Below are 18,192 nucleotides of genomic sequence, written 5' to 3'. Positions count from 1 at the left end.
GTACTCATCACAGTCCAGCCTTCCGTATTCATCACAGTCCACCCTTCCGTACTCATCACAGTCCACCCTTCCGTACCCACAGTCCACCCTTCCGTACTCATCACAGTCCACCCTTCCGTACTCATCACAGTCCACCCTTCCATACTCATCACAGTCCACCCTTCCGTACTCATCACAGTCCACCTTTCCGTACTCATCACAGTCCACCCTTCCGTACACATCACAGTCCACCCTTCCGTACTCATCACAGTCCACCCTTCCGTGCTCATCACAGTCCACCCTTCCGTACTCATCACAGTCCACCCTTCCATACTCACAATCCACCCTTCCATACTTATCACAGTCCACCCTTCCGTACCCACAGTTCACCCTTCCATACTCATCACAGTTCACCCTTCCGTACCCACAGTTCACCCTTCCATACTCATCACAGTCCACCCTTCCATACTCATCACAGTCCACCCTTCCGTACTCATCACAGTCCACCCTTCCGTACTCATCACAGTCCACCCTTCCGTACTCATCACAGTCCACCCTTTCGTACCCATCACAGTCCACCCTTCCATACCCATTACAGTTCACCCTTCCGTACTCATCACAGTCCTGCCTTCCGTATTCATCACAGTCCACCCTTCCGTACTCATCACAGTCCACCCTTCCGTACTCATCACAGTCCACCCTTCCGTACCCACAGTCCACCCTTCCGTACTCATCACAGTCCACCCTTCCGTACTCATCACAGTCCACCCTTCCGTTCTCATCACAGTCCACCCTTCCGTACTCATCACAGTCCACCCTTCCGTACTCATCACAGTCCACCCTTCCATACTTATCACAGTCCACCCTTCCGTACTCATCACAGTCCACCTTTCCGTACTCATCACAGTCCACCCTTCCGTACACATCACAGTCCACCCTTCCGTACTCATCACAGTCCACCCTTCCGTACTCATCACAGTCCACCCTTCCGTACTCATCACAGTCCACCCTTCCATACTCACAATCCTCCCTTCCATACTTATCACAGTCCACCCTTCCGTACCCACAGTTCACCCTTCCATACTCATCACAGTTCACCCTTCCGTACCCACAGTTCACCCTTCCATACTCATCACAGTCCACCCTTCCGTACTCATCACAGTCCACCCTTCCGTACTCATCACAGTCCACCCTTCCGTACTCATCACAGTCCACCCTTCCGTACTCATTACAGTCCACCCTTCCGTACTCATCCCAGTCCACCCTTCCGTACTCATCACAGTCCACCCTTCCGTACTCATCACAGTCCACCCTTCCGTACTCATCACAGTCCACCCTTCCGTACTCATCATAGTCCACCTTTCCGTACCCAGAGTTCACCCTTCCGTACTCATCACAGTCCACCCTTCCGTACTCATCACAGTCCACCCTTCCGTACCCAGAGTTCACCCTTCCGTACTCATCACAGTCCACCCTTCCGTACTCATCACAGTCCACCCTTCCGTACTCATCACAGTCCACCCTTCCGTACTCATCACAGTCCACCCTTCCGTACTCATCACAGTCCACCCTTCCATACCCAGAGTTCACCCCTCCGTACTCACCACAGTCCACCCTTCCGTACTCATCACAGTCCACCCTTCCGTACTCATCACAGTCCACCCTTCCGTACTCAGAGTTCACCCTTCCGTACTCATCACAGTCCAGCCTTCCGTATTCATCACAGTCCACCCTTCCGTACTCATCACAGTCCACCCTTCCGTACTCATCACAGTCCACCCTTCCGTACTCATCACAGTCCACCCTTCCGTACTCATCACAGTCCACCCTTCCGTACTCATCACAGTCAACCCTTCCGTACTCATCACAGTCCACCCTTCCATACCCAGAGTTCACCCCTCCGTACTCATCACAGTCCACCCTTCCGTACTCATCACAGTCCACCCTTCCGTACTCATCACAGTCCAGCCTTCCGTACCCAGAGTTCACCCTTCCGTACTCATCACAGTCCAGCCTTCCGTATTCATCACAGTCCACCCTTCCGTACTCATCACAGTCCACCCTTCCGTACCCACAGTCCACCCTTCCGTACTCATCACAGTCCACCCTTCCGTACTCATCACAGTCCACCCTTCCATACTCATCACAGTCCACCCTTCCGTACTCATCACAGTCCACCTTTCCGTACTCATCACAGTCCACCCTTCCGTACACATCACAGTCCACCCTTCCGTACTCATCACAGTCCACCCTTCCGTGCTCATCACAGTCCACCCTTCCGTACTCATCACAGTCCACCCTTCCATACTCACAATCCACCCTTCCATACTTATCACAGTCCACCCTTCCGTACCCACAGTTCACCCTTCCATACTCATCACAGTTCACCCTTCCGTACCCACAGTTCACCCTTCCATACTCATCACAGTCCACCCTTCCATACTCATCACAGTCCACCCTTCCGTACTCATCACAGTCCACCCTTCCGTACTCATCACAGTCCACCCTTCCGTACTCATCACAGTCCACCCTTCCGTACTCATCACAGTCCACCCTTTCGTACCCATCACAGTCCACCCTTCCGTACCCATTACAGTTCACCCTTCCGTACTCATCCCAATCCACCCTTCCGTACTCATCACAGTCCACCCTTCCGTACTCATCACAGTCCACCCTTCCGTACTCATCACAGTCCACCCTTCCATACTCATCACAGTCCACCCTTCCGTACTCATCACAGTCCACCTTTCCGTACTCATCACAGTCCACCCTTCCGTACACATCACAGTCCACCCTTCCGTACTCATCACAGTCCACCCTTCCGTACTCATCACAGTCCACCCTTCCGTACTCATCACAGTCCACCCTTCCATACTCACAATCCACCCTTCCATACTTATCACAGTCCACCCTTCCGTACCCACAGTTCACCCTTCCATACTCATCACAGTTCACCCTTCCGTACCCACAGTTCACCCTTCCATACTCATCACAGTCCACCCTTCCGTACTCATCACAGTCCACCCTTCCGTACTCATCACAGTCCACCCTTCCGTACTCATCACAGTCCACCCTTCCGTACTCATTACTGTCCACCCTTCCGTACTCATCCCAGTCCACCCTTCCGTACTCATCACAGTCCACCCTTCCGTACTCATCACAGTCCACCCTTCCGTACTCATCATAGTCCACCTTTCCGTACCCAGAGTTCACCCTTCCGTACTCATCACAGTTCACCCTTCCGTACTCATCACAGTCCACCCTTCCGTACTCATCACAGTCCACCCTTCCGTACTCATCACAGTCCACCCTTCCGTACTCATCACAGTCCACCCTTCCGTACTCATCACAGTCAACCCTTCCGTACTCATCACAGTCCACCCTTCCATACCCAGATTTCACCCCTCCGTACTCATCACAGTCCACCCTTCCGTACTCATCACAGTCCACCCTTCCGTACTCATCACAGTCCACCCTTCCGTACCCAGAGTTCACCCTTCCGTACTCATCACAGTCCAGCCTTCCGTATTCATCACAGTCCACCCTTCCGTACTCATCACAGTCCACCCTTCCGTACTCATCACAGTCCACCCTTCCATACTCATCACAGTCCACCCTTCCGTACTCATCACAGTCCACCTTTCCGTACTCATCACAGTCCACCCTTCCGTACACATCACAGTCCACCCTTCCGTACTCATCACAGTCCACCCTTCTGTACTCATCACAGTCCACCCTTCCGTACTCATCACAGTCCACCCTTCCATACTCACAATCCACCCTTCCATACTTATCACAGTCCACCCTTCCGTACCCACAGTTCACCCTTCTATACTCATCACAGTTCACCCTTCCGTACCCACAGTTCACCCTTCCATACTCATCACAGTCCACCCTTCCGTACTCATCACAGTCCACCCTTCCGTACTCATCACAGTCCACCCTTCCGTACTCATCACAGTCCACCCTTCCGTACCCATCACAGTCCACCCTTCCGTACCCATCACAGTTCACCCTTCCGTACTCATCCCAATCCACCCTTCCGTACTCATCACAGTCCACCCTTCCGTACTCATCACAGTCCACCCTTCCATACTCATCACAGTCCACCCTTCCGTACTCATCACAGTCCACCTTTCCGTACTCATCACAGTCCACACTTCCGTACACATCACAGTCCACCCTTCCGTACTCATCACAGTCCACCCTTCCGTACTCATCACAGTCCACCCTTCCGTACTCATCACAGTCCACCCTTCCATACTCACAATCCACCCTTCCATACTTATCACAGTCCACCCTTCCGTACCCACAGTTCACCCTTCCATACTCATCACAGTTCACCCTTCCGTACCCACAGTTCACCCTTCCATACTCATCACAGTCCACCCTTCCGTACTCATCACAGTCCACCCTTCCGTACTCATCACAGTCCACCCTTCCGTACTCATCACAGTCCACCCTTCCGTACCCATCACAGTCCACCCTTCCGTACCCATCACAGTTCACCCTTCCGTACTCATCCCAATCCACCCTTCCATACTCATCACAGTCCACCCTTCCGTACCCATCACAGTCCACCCTTCCGTACTCATCACAGTCCACCCTTCCGTACTCATCACAGTCCACCCTTTCATACCCATCACAGTCCACCCTTCCTTACTCACAGTCCACCCTTCCGTACTCACAGTCCACCCTTCCGTACTCACAGTCCACCCTTCCGTACTCACAGTCCACCCTTCCGTACTCACAGTTCACTCTTCCGTACCCACAGTCCACCCTTCCGTACCCATCACAGTTCACCCTTCCGTACTCATCCCAATCCACCCTTCCGTACTCATCACAGTCCACCCTTCCGTACCCATCACAGTCCACCCTTCCGTACTCATCACAGTCCACCCTTCCGTACTCATCACAGTCCACCCTTCCATACCCATCACAGTCCACCCTTCCGTACTCACAGTCCACCCTTTTGTACTCACAGTCCACCCTTCCGTACCCACAGTCCACTCTTCCGTACCCACAGTCCACTCTTCCATACCCACAGCTCACCGTTCCATACCCACAGCCCACCATTCCTTACTCACTGTACACCATCCTATACTTATGGATCACCATCTCATTATCATGGCACATTATCTCTTTATGGCCCATCACCTCAGCTTCAGGATCCATATCCACATCCACTTTACACTCCACCACCTCATTCTCAGGGTCCACTGTGACAAACTGTCTGACACCCTGACTGGGTATCTCCACCAAACTACAACTTCCTCACCCCTGGAACCAGAATACAGCAAATTTACTCCAGGCATCAGACAGAACCAATGTTGGAGTAAAACAGGACTGACTTAATTAAGAAACAGCACAGAATTTATACACAAAAACCTTCCCCGTAGACAGGTATGGCACACACTACAAGTCCCAGGAGAAAATTACATTGCATAAAAAAACCAAACAATCAAACACAAGAAAACAATGGATTTCTTCCAGACACCTGGAAGTCTGGACTCTGGAAGTGATTAAACAAAGGTTTATCACCTAAATCTAATTACAGCAAACAACAGCTGATGCCAGGAAACCTGTCACAGAAAATAGGGTTCCTTAACCCCATGTATACTGAAATCCCCCCCCCCCACATAACAGATCACTCTAAGATAAAAGTTACACTATGCACAGTATGCCAAGGGGTCCTATAAACAGTCCCTCCAGCCCTAATTGCATGGAAAATGTAGCAAGGATGATTCACTGCCAGCCAGATACTCAGGAAGGGGTATAAACCTCTTGGGCAAAAGGTTCCTGGTAACTTCAAGAGGTGGGTCTCCTTAGTTTTGGGTCCTTAGTCAGTGGAAAGGAGGCTGGCCCCTCCAGGAGCCCAAGTCACGGTGGTTTCTGTGACATTTCTTAGCCCCAACCCAAGGTAGACTAACCAGGTCTCAGACCCCCAACTGGTCTGGATCTTTGTTAGTTGGGTAGTAGGGATCCACATAGTCTGTCCACATGATCTACTGCCTTGACTGCTGGGGAGAAGCAAAGACGATGGCTTCTCCCTGAGATTTCTGTGTTGCTGTAAGTGTGGAGCAGAAGCTGTGGATGCTCTCTCCGGTTGCCAGCACTTCAGCTGGGAGATCTTTACAGTTCCAGGGCTTGATCTGGTGCTGAGAGAGGGGCCAACTGCCCTAACTCCCTGGAGCCATGAAGGCACTGTAGGTGCTAGGCAGAGGTCTGTCCTGTTGCCAGCGCTTCAGCTGGGAGTTGGAGCTTAATTACATCAGCCTATCACTTGGGGGAGGGGCCACCTGCCCTGAGATGTTGCTGGTGCTGGGCAAAGTTGTTTGCACTGTGCCCTATTGTCAGTGCTTCTGCTGGGGGATCCCACATCCTCCGCTCTGGCTGGCTGATGGGGTGGGGGAGGACAACTTCCTCTTCTCTTGAGACTCTTAACTGCCACTGGAGAGGGAAAACAGCTACCATCTGCATCTCAGACTACCGCTGGGGAGTGAGGAAGGCTTCCTCCCCTCCCTGCTGCTCCAGAATTGCTCAAGATCTAAGGCACAAGCTGGCGGCACTCAGACCCAGGGCCAGTGCTTTGGTAGGTGACTCATAAGAAATTAAATTCATGGGTGCTGGGGCATAATGTTGAGCTTCATCAAACAGTCTCTTATGTGCTTTTTCCTGCTCTCATTCTTGTGTGACTATAAAGTCCAAGTCACTGCTCAATCCAAGCTCACTAGGAAGGTCCAACTCCCTAAAATCTCAGCTGTCCTCCCATCTTTACTCCTCTGCACTACCAAACTGCAGATCCTCCTGAAGCATCTCAAAAATCATTCCCAGGCAGCCAAAGTCATAGCCTTCTATGGGATTGTTCTCCAGCGATGGACACACTTGGGTGGCATATCATTGCAATACCCGATACCCATCACCCAGCATCAGCACCAGCCTATCCAGCTCCGTCAGCCATTCCTCCGAGGATGCTCTTCTAAGAACAGTATACACAAGTTCAGCTGCAACCAGTACTGATCCATGGGCATAGGGAAGACCTTTCCATAACGGTCTTGCTCCACCTAAAGTACCTCCCTCCAGAGCTTCTGGCGGATTGCGTCTCTCAATTCCACTACGTCCCGGGCAGAACCAGGCTCTCCTTACTGGGTGAACGTCTCTTTCATTCACGACTGGAACTCTTATTCCATGGTGACCGGTTCTTGGAACACTTCTGCAAAATCATCCAACACTGGGTCCCAGTGGTGGTTTGGACTGCCTGTAGGGAAGAAGCAGATCCCACTGCTGCCACCAAATGTGATGGACTGCCTGGCACCCCTACTGGATATCTCCATCAAACTACAGCTTCCTCCATTTTGGAACCAGAATAAAGCAAATTTACTCCAAGCATCAGGCATAAGCAATGTTGGAATAAAACAGTACTGATTTTATTAACAAACAGCACAGCATTTATATAAAAAATCTTCCCCCTAGACAGGTATGGCACATATTACAAGTCCCAGGAGAAAATTACATTACATAAGCAAATAAACAATCAAGAAAACAATGGATTCTTTCCCAGCACCTAGCAGTCTCCAGTCTGGAGGTGATAAAACAAAGCAAGAGATTATGACTCAAACCTAATTACAGCAAACAATAGTTGGTGCCAGGAAACCTGTCACAGACAATAAAGTTTCTTAGGCCCACATATGCTGGAATTCATCCCCTGCACATAGTTCCATTATAAATAGTATGCCAAGGGGTTCCAGAAACAGTCCCTCCAGCTCTAATTGCATGGAAAGGGTAGCTGGTATAATTCATGGACAGCCAGATACCAAGGGAAGTGATATGACCCTCTTGGGGAAAAGGTTCCTTGTAATTCCAAGAGGGGGATCGCCTTAGTCCTGGGTCCATAGTCAGTGGGAAGGAGGAGGCCCCCAGGCCCCTCCAGGAGCCCAAGTCACGGTGGTTTCCATCCACCATCTCAGTCCTAAGGTCCACCATTTCATCAAATGGCCCATCATCTCAATTATTATGGTCCATCATCTCAGCCAGAGGGTCCACCATTCAATACTCATTGTTCACCATATCACACTCCTTATCAACTATTCCATACTTGGGGCCCACTATCTTATTATCATGGCACACCATCTCAGTGTCATGGACTATCATCTCAGTCTCATGGTTTACCAACTCACCGCATGGCCCATCATCTTATTAGCATGATACATCACTCAGTTTCGTGGTCCACTAACCAATGTTCACTGTTCACTATGTCATATTCATTATCCACTATTCCATACTTTGTGCCCATCATCTTATTATCATGGCCCACCATCTCAGCTTCATGGTCCACAATCTTATCTTCATGAGCCACTATCTCACATTATTATTTTTTCTATCTTTACTGCCCACTGTCTCATGTTCTCTTTCTACCATTCCACCTTCACTATTCACCATGGTCCTCCATCTCAAGCTAACCATACTTTTTCTTATTTTCACTGAATATTTATCTCACTTTTATTACCACCTCAAGTTCACTGTGTATACTTTGTCAGCCTTTTACAACCTGACCTGTCTTCTTGGACATCTCACGTTTACAGTTTATCACACACCACACATTCACTATCCATTATTTACCCTTCACTATATCTATCAAAGATTCCTATCCTCTCAGCTTCATTGTCCTCACATCCATAGTCACCGCTCCTTCACTATTCATCACCTCACCTTGTTCTGCTCCTGCAATCCCGTCAGCATGACAATGACGGAACTGTTCTCCTGCCACACCATGCTCCAGAAGTCTGCCAGAGTCTCAGGAAGGGGACCTGGAAGACGAGTAATAAGTCTGAAATAAATGATCATAAAACATTCCACGCCATTCCTGCAGACAAATGTCATTAGACTATATTGCTGTTATAAAAATACATTCCATGTAGAAGACTTTGGGCTGTACAGATCTTACTCAACCCATTACTGGAGGATATATGAGCTACAAATTCCCAGCTCTGCATCCCTTTACATACAGACTTAAAGCAGAGCTCCACACAAAAGGGGAAGTTCCACTTTAAGACTTTATCCCCCACTACCTGGTAAGGACTGGCATCTTTGGGGAGCAGGTACCCAATCCCACTGCGATTGCCTAGGCGATCAGAAGCAGAAGTTGTCCTTCCTCCCTCCCTGTAGTCTTCTGGAACACGTGACAGATCCCAGAAGACTACGGGACCATTCACAAGGCCCAGTGCTACTCGTGTATGTACCGTGGGCACCCGGCTGTGAAGTCGCAAGCTGCTACAGCTGGGTGCCCACACTTAGGATGCCACCGAGCGAGAATGGCCAGTGAAACCGGCTGCGGTGAGGACAATGCTGGATCGAGGGACAGGTGAGTGCCTGTTTTCCTAAAAGCCAGCAGATACAGTTTTTGTAGCTGCTGACTTATTTTTTTTAGATTTTGACTGGAGCTTCGCTTTAAGTCTGGTCGACAAGACGTTACAGTGATTTACTGATGACCTCATGGCAACTGGGCAGTATGAAGCCTTGATGGCAGAGTCTGATATGTAGAGCCTTATCTGGTGCACACAGTATAATATGTATGAGCGGTCACTCACCTTGTGTTGCTATGTATAATTTTGGAGCTTTGTATCCCTGGAAAATAAGATATTTGACACACATATACTGTATTGTACAGTTTTATTTATGAATAGATATATACAGGAACAAATCTGGATAGAGCTCAATACTTACATCAACGTAGGAGGCATTTATATAATCTGATCTGGAGGGACTGGACCTCAGGACCACCCGAGAGTCATCATCTGTATAACAAAGACAGAAGTCATGATACCCCCAGGTATGGCACATTTGTATACTGAGAATATGAACACTCTGCTAAACAAAATATTGAGACTTTCCAACCCCAATTTTGTAGAGTTAGGAATTACAGAACATCGGGGTGCCGTGATGTGGCTCTGTGGCTTACACATGTATTTGCAAATGTGTGCCAACTAAACCCCTGTTTTGAACGCATACTGTCAGACAGGATAATTCGGTTTGTTTGCAGGCTGGTTGGCAAGTTAGAGCTGGGAATTTTTCTCTTTTGTTGTATGACATGTGTCGCTCTTCCATGCGCTCCTTGCTGTGAAGGCCAGTTATGGACTGGGGCAGTGGTCATTTTTTGTACTGTTGAATGTTTGGTTGAAGGGGTACACTGGACACCTTAGCTGCCATTGTGCTACATGCTGGGTGTCCAGTGAGCTCCTGTACCTTTAAGGAGGGGTGGGCTCCCTCAGGTCCACCTGTCCTTGGTCTATCCATTAAATACATGCTTCTACTATGGGGGCTCTCAAAATTTGTAGAGTTAGGAACTACAGGACATCGGGGTGCTGTGACGAGGCTCTGTAGCTTACGTGTGTATTGGTTGGCAAGCTGAGCTGGGAATTTTTCTCTTGTTTTTTGACATGCATCGCTTTTCCATGTGCTCCTTGCTGTGAAGGCCAGTTATAGACTGGGACAGTGGACATTTTTTGTATTTTTTGTTTTATTAGGATGTAAGATGATCTAAGAATTGGGACTTCTGTCACTCTGGCAGACTATGCCCCTTTCTGGGGGCCCAGTTGGGGTTCCCTATGGGGCTGAGAACTCCTATGGACTTTTAGCTGCCACCCATTGACTTTGTGGATTACTGCCAGATCATGGACTGTAAAGGACTACTTGCTACCTCTGGATTCACTATCTAAATGGACTCTTGCCTTGATGGGATTGCTTGAATGAACTTACCATCTGCCTAAAGTACAGGCACTTTATGGGGCACTTTGAGAACCCTGTACAGGAATATAGGTGAAGTTGCTTTGGAAGAACCGTTCCCGTATGCCTTTGCACTACTTCAGTAAAAATATTTGTTATTTCTTAAAATGCCTGGTCTGACGTCTGTCAAGAAGATGCAATGCATGGCGTAACAAAAGAACAGGGCTTATAACAAGGGATAAACACCAAAGGTTCACGAGTGGAGAATACTGCAAGTAACAGATCTAATTGCCATGAGTAACCAGTGGAGTGTTCGGTGCTTAAGCTGCCAGCTGGGGTGTGTACCATGTGACTAGGTAAGGATGACGGTGTGCTCTGGTCACAAGGAGGTTACTAAGTGAACCCCATCCCTAGTGGCCGGTGCCCCATACCCAGGACCGGAACCACAACACGGAGTCCCCATGTATCTAGCTGTGTGTCAAGGGAGAGAAAATGCAAGAGGATCCTCAATAGCAAGTCACTGATTGTGAAATGGCATCAAAGCTGGGCTGGAGGGCAGGATGAAGGTTCCACAGTATCCCCTCACAAGTGCTGCACCATGGAAGGAAGTCTGTGTACAGTCAGTCATGTAAAATCCCTATGAAGTGAGTGAGACTTGACAGGTTAATTGTGCCACAACAAGTGCTCATTTCTAAGTAGGAGTCCCGCTTTAATGCAGATTTCCCATGACCGTGGCCTCCACCTACATGGTTGGGCATTAGCAAAAGAAGAGTTTAGAGTTCCCTTTTAAGCCCCGCCCACACCGACTCTGCTTCTTAGTATCAGAACACAGTGATTGTACCTTACTGCTTCTGTATCTCATTGTATATGGTCAAAACCGTAAAAACACATATTAAAGAGGAGCTGGGATGGGTCTATGGAGGTTGGTCAATGCATAAAGTTACATTGTAAACAGAACACAAACCTTAGAAACATATGAAGCACCCCCTTGTGTACATAGTGTGGATAGGTTAGGTAAGTTTAGTTCAGCTTCACTGCTAGTGCAGTCAGGGTTATTTGGGGTTGTTTACAGGTTAGCTGGCCAGCTATGAGGGCTGAGCCTCTGTCACCTCCCCCTGGCTTCTGGAAGCTTCCAGAACTTAGTGGGTGGAGGTATAGAGATAGAAGCCTGAATATTTATGGGAGTGCTACCAATCCCTGTGTAGGTAGAGTCCAGAAGGTGGAGAGTTGGCTCATATATTCTTAGGAGCCTGGTCATGTGGGGATAGAATCCAGGATCCAGAGGCCTGAATGGGACCCCTGTGCTGGGGGGCTCTGCCTCCCGGCAGAACATAAGAGAGAGACAGTGTGCTGAGAGAAAGGAGGAAGGAAGTTGAGAGGAGCCCTCACCCCTTCAGTCTCCTCTTGACTGATTGAGACACCCTGTCAAGGCCTGGACAGAAATTGCCATCTATGCGGCAGGAATAAAAGGGACTAAGTTAGTCTGTTTCACCACCCAAAGCCTATAGAGGAGAGGCAGCCAGGTGCAATACCCAGCTAACCATCCGGGAGGGACAGTTTTTGACCTTCAACCCCTGCTTGGGATACTCTTGTGCTAATGTGCCAGTGCTGGGATCAGTATTGGAAGTGCTATACCAGTCTGTTAAAAGTAATTTCATCTGAGAACACAATCTGGAGTTTTGTGCTAAGAAAACAGTTTAGCCACAGTTGTCCTTGAAGTTCTTCTACACTTTTCACCCCCCAGAGCCTATGTAGCGCTACCCCCTTAGGAGTCACTAGAGATATGGGTCCCCCTATAGTTCTGCACAGCCAGGCAACACGCATTTCCTTCCAGACTTGCACTCCAGTGACAGCAAACAGTCCTTGAACTTGGTTTTTTGGATCTTATTAAGGGGTAAATAACTTGGATGGGGTGGGATGTCCAAGGAACTGTAAAACTGAGGAAAACTTCCTGGAACTATGTACATGTAGTCAGAAAGGATTTTTTCTCTCCTTGGAGAGCTAGCCAGCTTCTCTTTGTGTACCTCCTCAGACCCCAGATGAAATCTCCTCTTCATCCAGCTGCCCGAGGGAATCCCTGGCCAAGAGGTCCCAGAAGCTGCCACCTTAAATGAAAGAAGTTCCAGATGGGGGTTAGTCAGGTTTCACACCCGAATGCCCTTTCCCCTACTCCAGTCCAGGAAATGTTGAAGCACTGTCCCTCTTCTGCAAGCTGCAGGTTGACATCTGCCTTCAGGCCTTCTGCTGGGCTGTCTCCTTCCATAATTCCTCCAGGGGGTATGGCGTTACTCACTCAGTCTCTCCTGCAAGCTTGTGGGTTGGTGGCTGCCTTCAGGCCTTATGCTGGGCTGGCTCCTTCTCTGCTTCCCAGGCTGTCCTTCCTCAGGGAACAGTGAGGCTGAGAGATCCTCTCTTCCAGCTCCTCTTCCTGCAGGTAGGCCCCTCTCCTTGACCCCCTTCCAGCCTCCACACACCATCCTGCTCAGTCCATCTTCCACCCAAACTTTCCTGCTGCTGAGCAGGCCCAGTCACTCTTTAGGGGTGTCCTGACCCCATGCCAATCTTCCTGCCTGGGGATTGGCCAGGATCCCTTCAGAGTGCAGACCAGCCACTCCTCACCCCCTCCCACTGAGCTCTAGAGATTTCTCCAAGTCTCTAGATCAGGGGGGAGTTCCAGAGAGCTGGTCTGCAGTGCCTCTCAGCCCTGACTATTCCACCGGGCTGCTACTCAGCCTTTAACTAAAAAATAATCATCTAGCTCCCCCTAGCTACCTAGGAGGGTGCCACATGTACAAGGGAGATCGCAGCCTGGTGTGATATTCAGCTATCGTTCAGGAGGGACAATATACTGTTATCCTCCACCCTTGTTTGGGGAATTCTCAGTTGCAGCCAGGTGCGCTGGCATTTTGCAGGGAAGATTAAAGTACTTGAAATCAAGTTAGGACTTTTGGCTAGCCAGGATGTACAGATATTTTGGAGGGAGTACATTCTGGGATCTTTGCTAAAAGTCTGTGATCACTCAAGTTGTCCTCAAAGTTCCACATTGACCAAGTTCTGGGCATTTCATGACCCCCCCAACCCCATCCAAGTTATTTACCCCTAATAAATAACAAAAACAAAGCCTTTGGACTGGCTATCTGACTAAGTGTGCCTTCTGAAAATGGATGTTGCCTGGCTATGAAGATGAAGGGGGGACCAAAATCCAGCAGCTCCTGAGGAGGGAACAGGACACACAGAAAGGAGGAACAGAGCAAAAAAAAAATGGAAGAGTTCAAGATCATTGAAATTGTTAATAAAATGGTCACGTATTTCCAAGACCAAATCTCTCCTTTTTCATCACATCTCAACACGAGATAAACCTTGAATGGGCAGCCACCATACAGGTGAAACTCAAAAAATTAGAATATCGTGGAAAAGTTGATTTATTTCAGTGCAGCAACTTAAAAGGTGAAACTAATATATGAGACTCATTACATGCAAAGCAAGATAGTTCCAGCCGTGATTTGTCATCATTGTGATGATTATGGCTTACAGCTCATGAAAGCCCCAAATCCACAATCTCAGAAAATGAGAATATTGTGAAAAGGTGCAATTCACATGACACAATTCTCTGCTCCTTTAGTACATCAACTCCAATGTGTAGAGCAGTGTTTCTCAACCAGAGTGCTGTGGGGTGCCATTTGGATTCCCATGGGGGACCACAAGCATAATACCCATTTTGTCCATGATTGGAGATAGATGAGAGGACTCTATGATGGGGGCGTTCCATGGTAATGGGGATATTGTGATGTAAAGGGGGGAAATTTGTCATGGGGTACCCTGATGTGATGGGGACTTTATGTATAGGGGGGAAGTGATGTGATGGGGGGTTTTCAATCTGTGATGGGGAACTTTATGGTGATGGGGGCCTCTGATGTATAGAGGGAACTTGTGATGGAGTACTCTGATTTGAGGGGGGGGCTCTGACAGAATGGGGTCTCTGACATAATGGTTGAATCTCTAACAGGATAGGGGCCTGTGATGTTAAAGGGGACTCTGAAGTAAAGAGGAGGCTCTGATGTGATAGAATGTCTCCTCTGGTGTGAATGGGGGCTTCTTATGTGATGGAAGATCTCCTCTGGTGTGAATGGGGGCTTCTTATGTGATGTTAATTTCATCAAGGTGCTTGTGTGCATTTTCCTAGGCTCAAGTTTCCCCCCTGATAAGACATTTACATTTTATTACATTTCAGACTGGGGGGTTCTTCAAGATTTTGTGTCCAATTAAAGGGTGCCATGACTGAACAAAAGCTGAGAAACGCTGGTGTAGAGTACATTATCGGAGAGCTCATACTTACATGGTAAGACCTTTTTGTAGCGATTCTTAGCTTGGTTCTCCTCAGCTTGGCCTACAGTGCAGGAACTCATCAACCCCCCGGGAAGATCCTACACAGAGATATTGGAATCACTTGAAGTAAATATAAACCCAACCATTAAAATCTCATACAAGCTTCATCATGTTAAACCAATTCTAAAAGTAATTTTCAGTCTTTAAAAATCTGTACTTGGTCACACAGAGGACTTCCAGTCTAGTGGGGGCATTTTATGTGTACAACAAGAGTTTCCAGATCTTGGATGAACTCATCCTCTCCATAATCCCATCATAGTCTTGTCTTTGTATGGAAGACTCCAATCTGTTGAATGTCTGACAACTCTTGGGCCATGTGTGAACACCAAACCGTACGGTGTCCTACCTGGTATTCCAGGTACCGTCCAACCGGGGAAATGTTTGCGTTCTCTTCCTCCACTTCAACCTGGTCCGCTAATTCCTTCTTCCGGAAATTTTTCACAACTTCCAAGAATTTGTCTACAGGGATGTCTCTCTTTTTACCTGGAAGGGGTGTAGGAAAATAGTTATCCATCAGGGAAACGGCTGGACAGGAACAATGCAGGAGCAGGTTGCCATTTATAAACGTCCTCCTTCATTCCCTGCCTGTGCATGCTCCCTGGGAGCTCATGCACCACGATCTGGTGCCCACTGTGGAACATCAATCAATGTACAGGACCTCTGTGTGAGGTCCCGATCATGTGATCACTGATTAGCCAATCAATGATCACATGAAGAGTAGTAAGCAAGATGTCACTTCCTGACATCATTGCTTACTACGTGTGAAATCTGTGAATGATCACAGAGATCACATGGTACAGGGCTATTCACAACAGCCTTGTACCATGTGAAAAGCTGTGACCAATCACAGCTCACACAGTATTTCTCAATGGCTACAGGAATGCAGCCAGAGAGAAGGAGAAATAATTGCTTTTACAGCCTTTATGGGTGTAAAAGCAATCAGTGTAAAAAAAAAAAAATCTCCATTACCCCCCACAAGTAGTAGTGACACTGTACTACTAGGGTGACAGTATGTTAAAAAAAAAAAATAATAATAATAATATAAAAACAATAAAAAATATAAAAACAATTTTTTAAAAACTAATTTTTGGTTATAAACTATTTTTTTTTTTTTTTTACTAAAAAGTATATCTGAATACATTTTGGCCAAGATTTATGAAGAAAGATTATTAATTTGCAAAATGTTATAAGAAAAACACAATTTTTTCAAAATGTTTGAATTTTTCACTTCTATAGCAAAAAAATAAAAATCCCAGCGGTGAATAAATACCACCAAAATAAAGTTTTATGTCTCAAAAAAATGCTAAAAAATTCATATGGGTACAGTGTTGCATGACCGCGCAATTGTCATTCAAAGTGTGATAGCGCTGAAAGCTCAAAATTGGCCTGGACAGGAAGGGGGTGAAAGTGTCCAGACTGGAAGGGGGGGAAAGTGTCCGGACAGGAAGGGGGGGAAAGTGCCCGGACTGGAAGGGGGGGAAAGTGCCCGGACTGGAAGGGGGGGAAAGTGTCCGGACTGGAATGGGGGGAAAGTGCCCGGACTGGAATGGGGGGAAAGTGTCCAGACTGGAAGGGGGGAAAGTGTCCAGACTGCAAGGGGGTTAAAGCGTCCGGACTGGAAGGGGGGGGAAGTGTCCGGACCGGAAGTAGGGGGAAAGTGTCCGGACCGGAAGGGGGGGGAAAGTGTCCGGACCGGAAGGGGGGGGGAGAAGTGTCCGGACCGGAAGGGGGGGGGAAGTGTCCGGACCGGAAGGGGGGGGGGAAGTGTCCGGACCGGAAGGGGGGGGAAGTGTCCGGACCGGAAGGGGGGGGAAAGTGTCCGGACCGGAAGGGGGGGGGGAAAGTGTCCCCGGAAGGGGGGGGGGGAAGTGTCCGGACTGGAAGGGGGGGGGAAAGTGTCCGGACTGGAAGGGGGGGGGGAAAGTGTCCGGACTGGAAGGGGGGGGAGTGTCCGGACTTGAAGGGGGTGAAAGTGCCCGGACTGGAAGGGGGGGAAAGTGCCCGGACTGGAAGGGGGGGAAAGTGCCCGGACTGGAAGGGGGGGAAAGTGCCCGGACTGGAAGGGGGGGAAAGTGCCCGGACTGGAAGGGGGGGAAAGTGTCCGGACTGGAAGGGGGGGAAAGTGCCCGGACTGGAAGGGGGGGAAAGTGCCCGGACTGGAATGGGGGGAAAGTGTCCAGACTGGAATGGGGGGAAAGTGTCCGGACTGGAAGGGGGTGAAAGTGTTCGGACTGGAAGGGGGGGAAAGTGTCCGGACTGGAAGGGGGGGGAAGTGTCCGGACTGGAAGGGAGGGGGGAAAGTGCCCGGACTGGAATGGGGGGAAAGTGTCCAGACTGGAATGGGGGGAAAGTGCCCGGACTGGAAGGGGGTGAAAGTGTTCGGACTGGAAGGGGGGGAAAGTGCCCGGACTGGAAGGGGGTGAAAGTGTTCGGACTGGAAGGGGGGGAAAGTGTTCGGACTGGAAGGGGACGAAAGTGTCCGGACTGGAAGGGGGGTGAAAGTGTCCGGACTGGAAGGGGGGTGAAAGTGTCCGGACTGGAAGGGGGGTGAAAGTGTCCGGACTGGAAGGGGGGGGAAGTGTCCGGACTGGAAGGGAGGGGGGAAAGTTTCCGGACTGGAAGGGGGGGAACAAAACCCCTAGTGTGCATGGAGCCTAAAAGTAAGAGTGCAAAATCTGGGGCAGCTGCGCATGGTAGCCAATCAGCTTCTAACTTCAGCTTGGACAACAAAACCTGGAAGCCGATTGGTTTCTATGAAGAAGTGAGCCTGATTTTGCACTCTCCAGCTTTAGTACATAAACCCCATAGATTGACGTCACAATTATATTTATATAGATGACCATTAAGTGAGATATCAAACAAACAGAGTGATTGGGTGGAGTTAGGACATGTGCAGAATGGAAAAATGTATTTTGTTGTGGATAAATTTGTTATATTACTAATTTAATTTTGTGGATTAATTTCATAATTCGTTTAGTTTACATTTTTTCTATTATAAGGAATTCCACATTTTCAAAATGATTTGAATTGGTTGAAAATTTGATCTGAATTCTGTGTGAAGAAAAGCTGGTTGTTAAGAAGAGGACCGGGAAGTCGGTCTCCACA

The 18,192-nt window shown here is 48.7% G+C and overlaps 1 protein-coding gene across 1 annotated transcript in view; it reads right to left on the bottom strand.

The window, feature by feature from the left end:
• Positions 1-18,192, bottom strand: part of LOC149438005 (receptor-type tyrosine-protein phosphatase kappa-like) — a 197,632-nt gene that overhangs the window by 57,160 nt on the left and 122,280 nt on the right. Inside the window, exons 13-17 of the mRNA XM_089660339.1 lie at positions 15,434-15,570; positions 15,038-15,125; positions 9,703-9,773; positions 9,567-9,603; positions 8,689-8,786 (exon numbers count right to left, since the gene is read on the bottom strand). Coding sequence (XP_089516465.1) covers positions 8,689-8,786; positions 9,567-9,603; positions 9,703-9,773; positions 15,038-15,125; positions 15,434-15,570 — 431 coding nt within the window. The remainder of the gene's footprint in view (positions 1-8,688; positions 8,787-9,566; positions 9,604-9,702; positions 9,774-15,037; positions 15,126-15,433; positions 15,571-18,192) is intronic.

The sequence above is a fragment of the Staurois parvus genome, unplaced genomic scaffold (genome assembly GCF_062004578.1).
Source record: "Staurois parvus isolate SC_StPar_1 unplaced genomic scaffold, SC_StPar_1.0 ptg001227l, whole genome shotgun sequence".
Lineage (NCBI taxonomy): Eukaryota > Metazoa > Chordata > Amphibia > Anura > Ranidae > Staurois > Staurois parvus.
The sequence above is the reverse complement of the archived record's forward strand: the minus strand, read 5'-3'. Positions and strand labels throughout refer to the sequence as shown.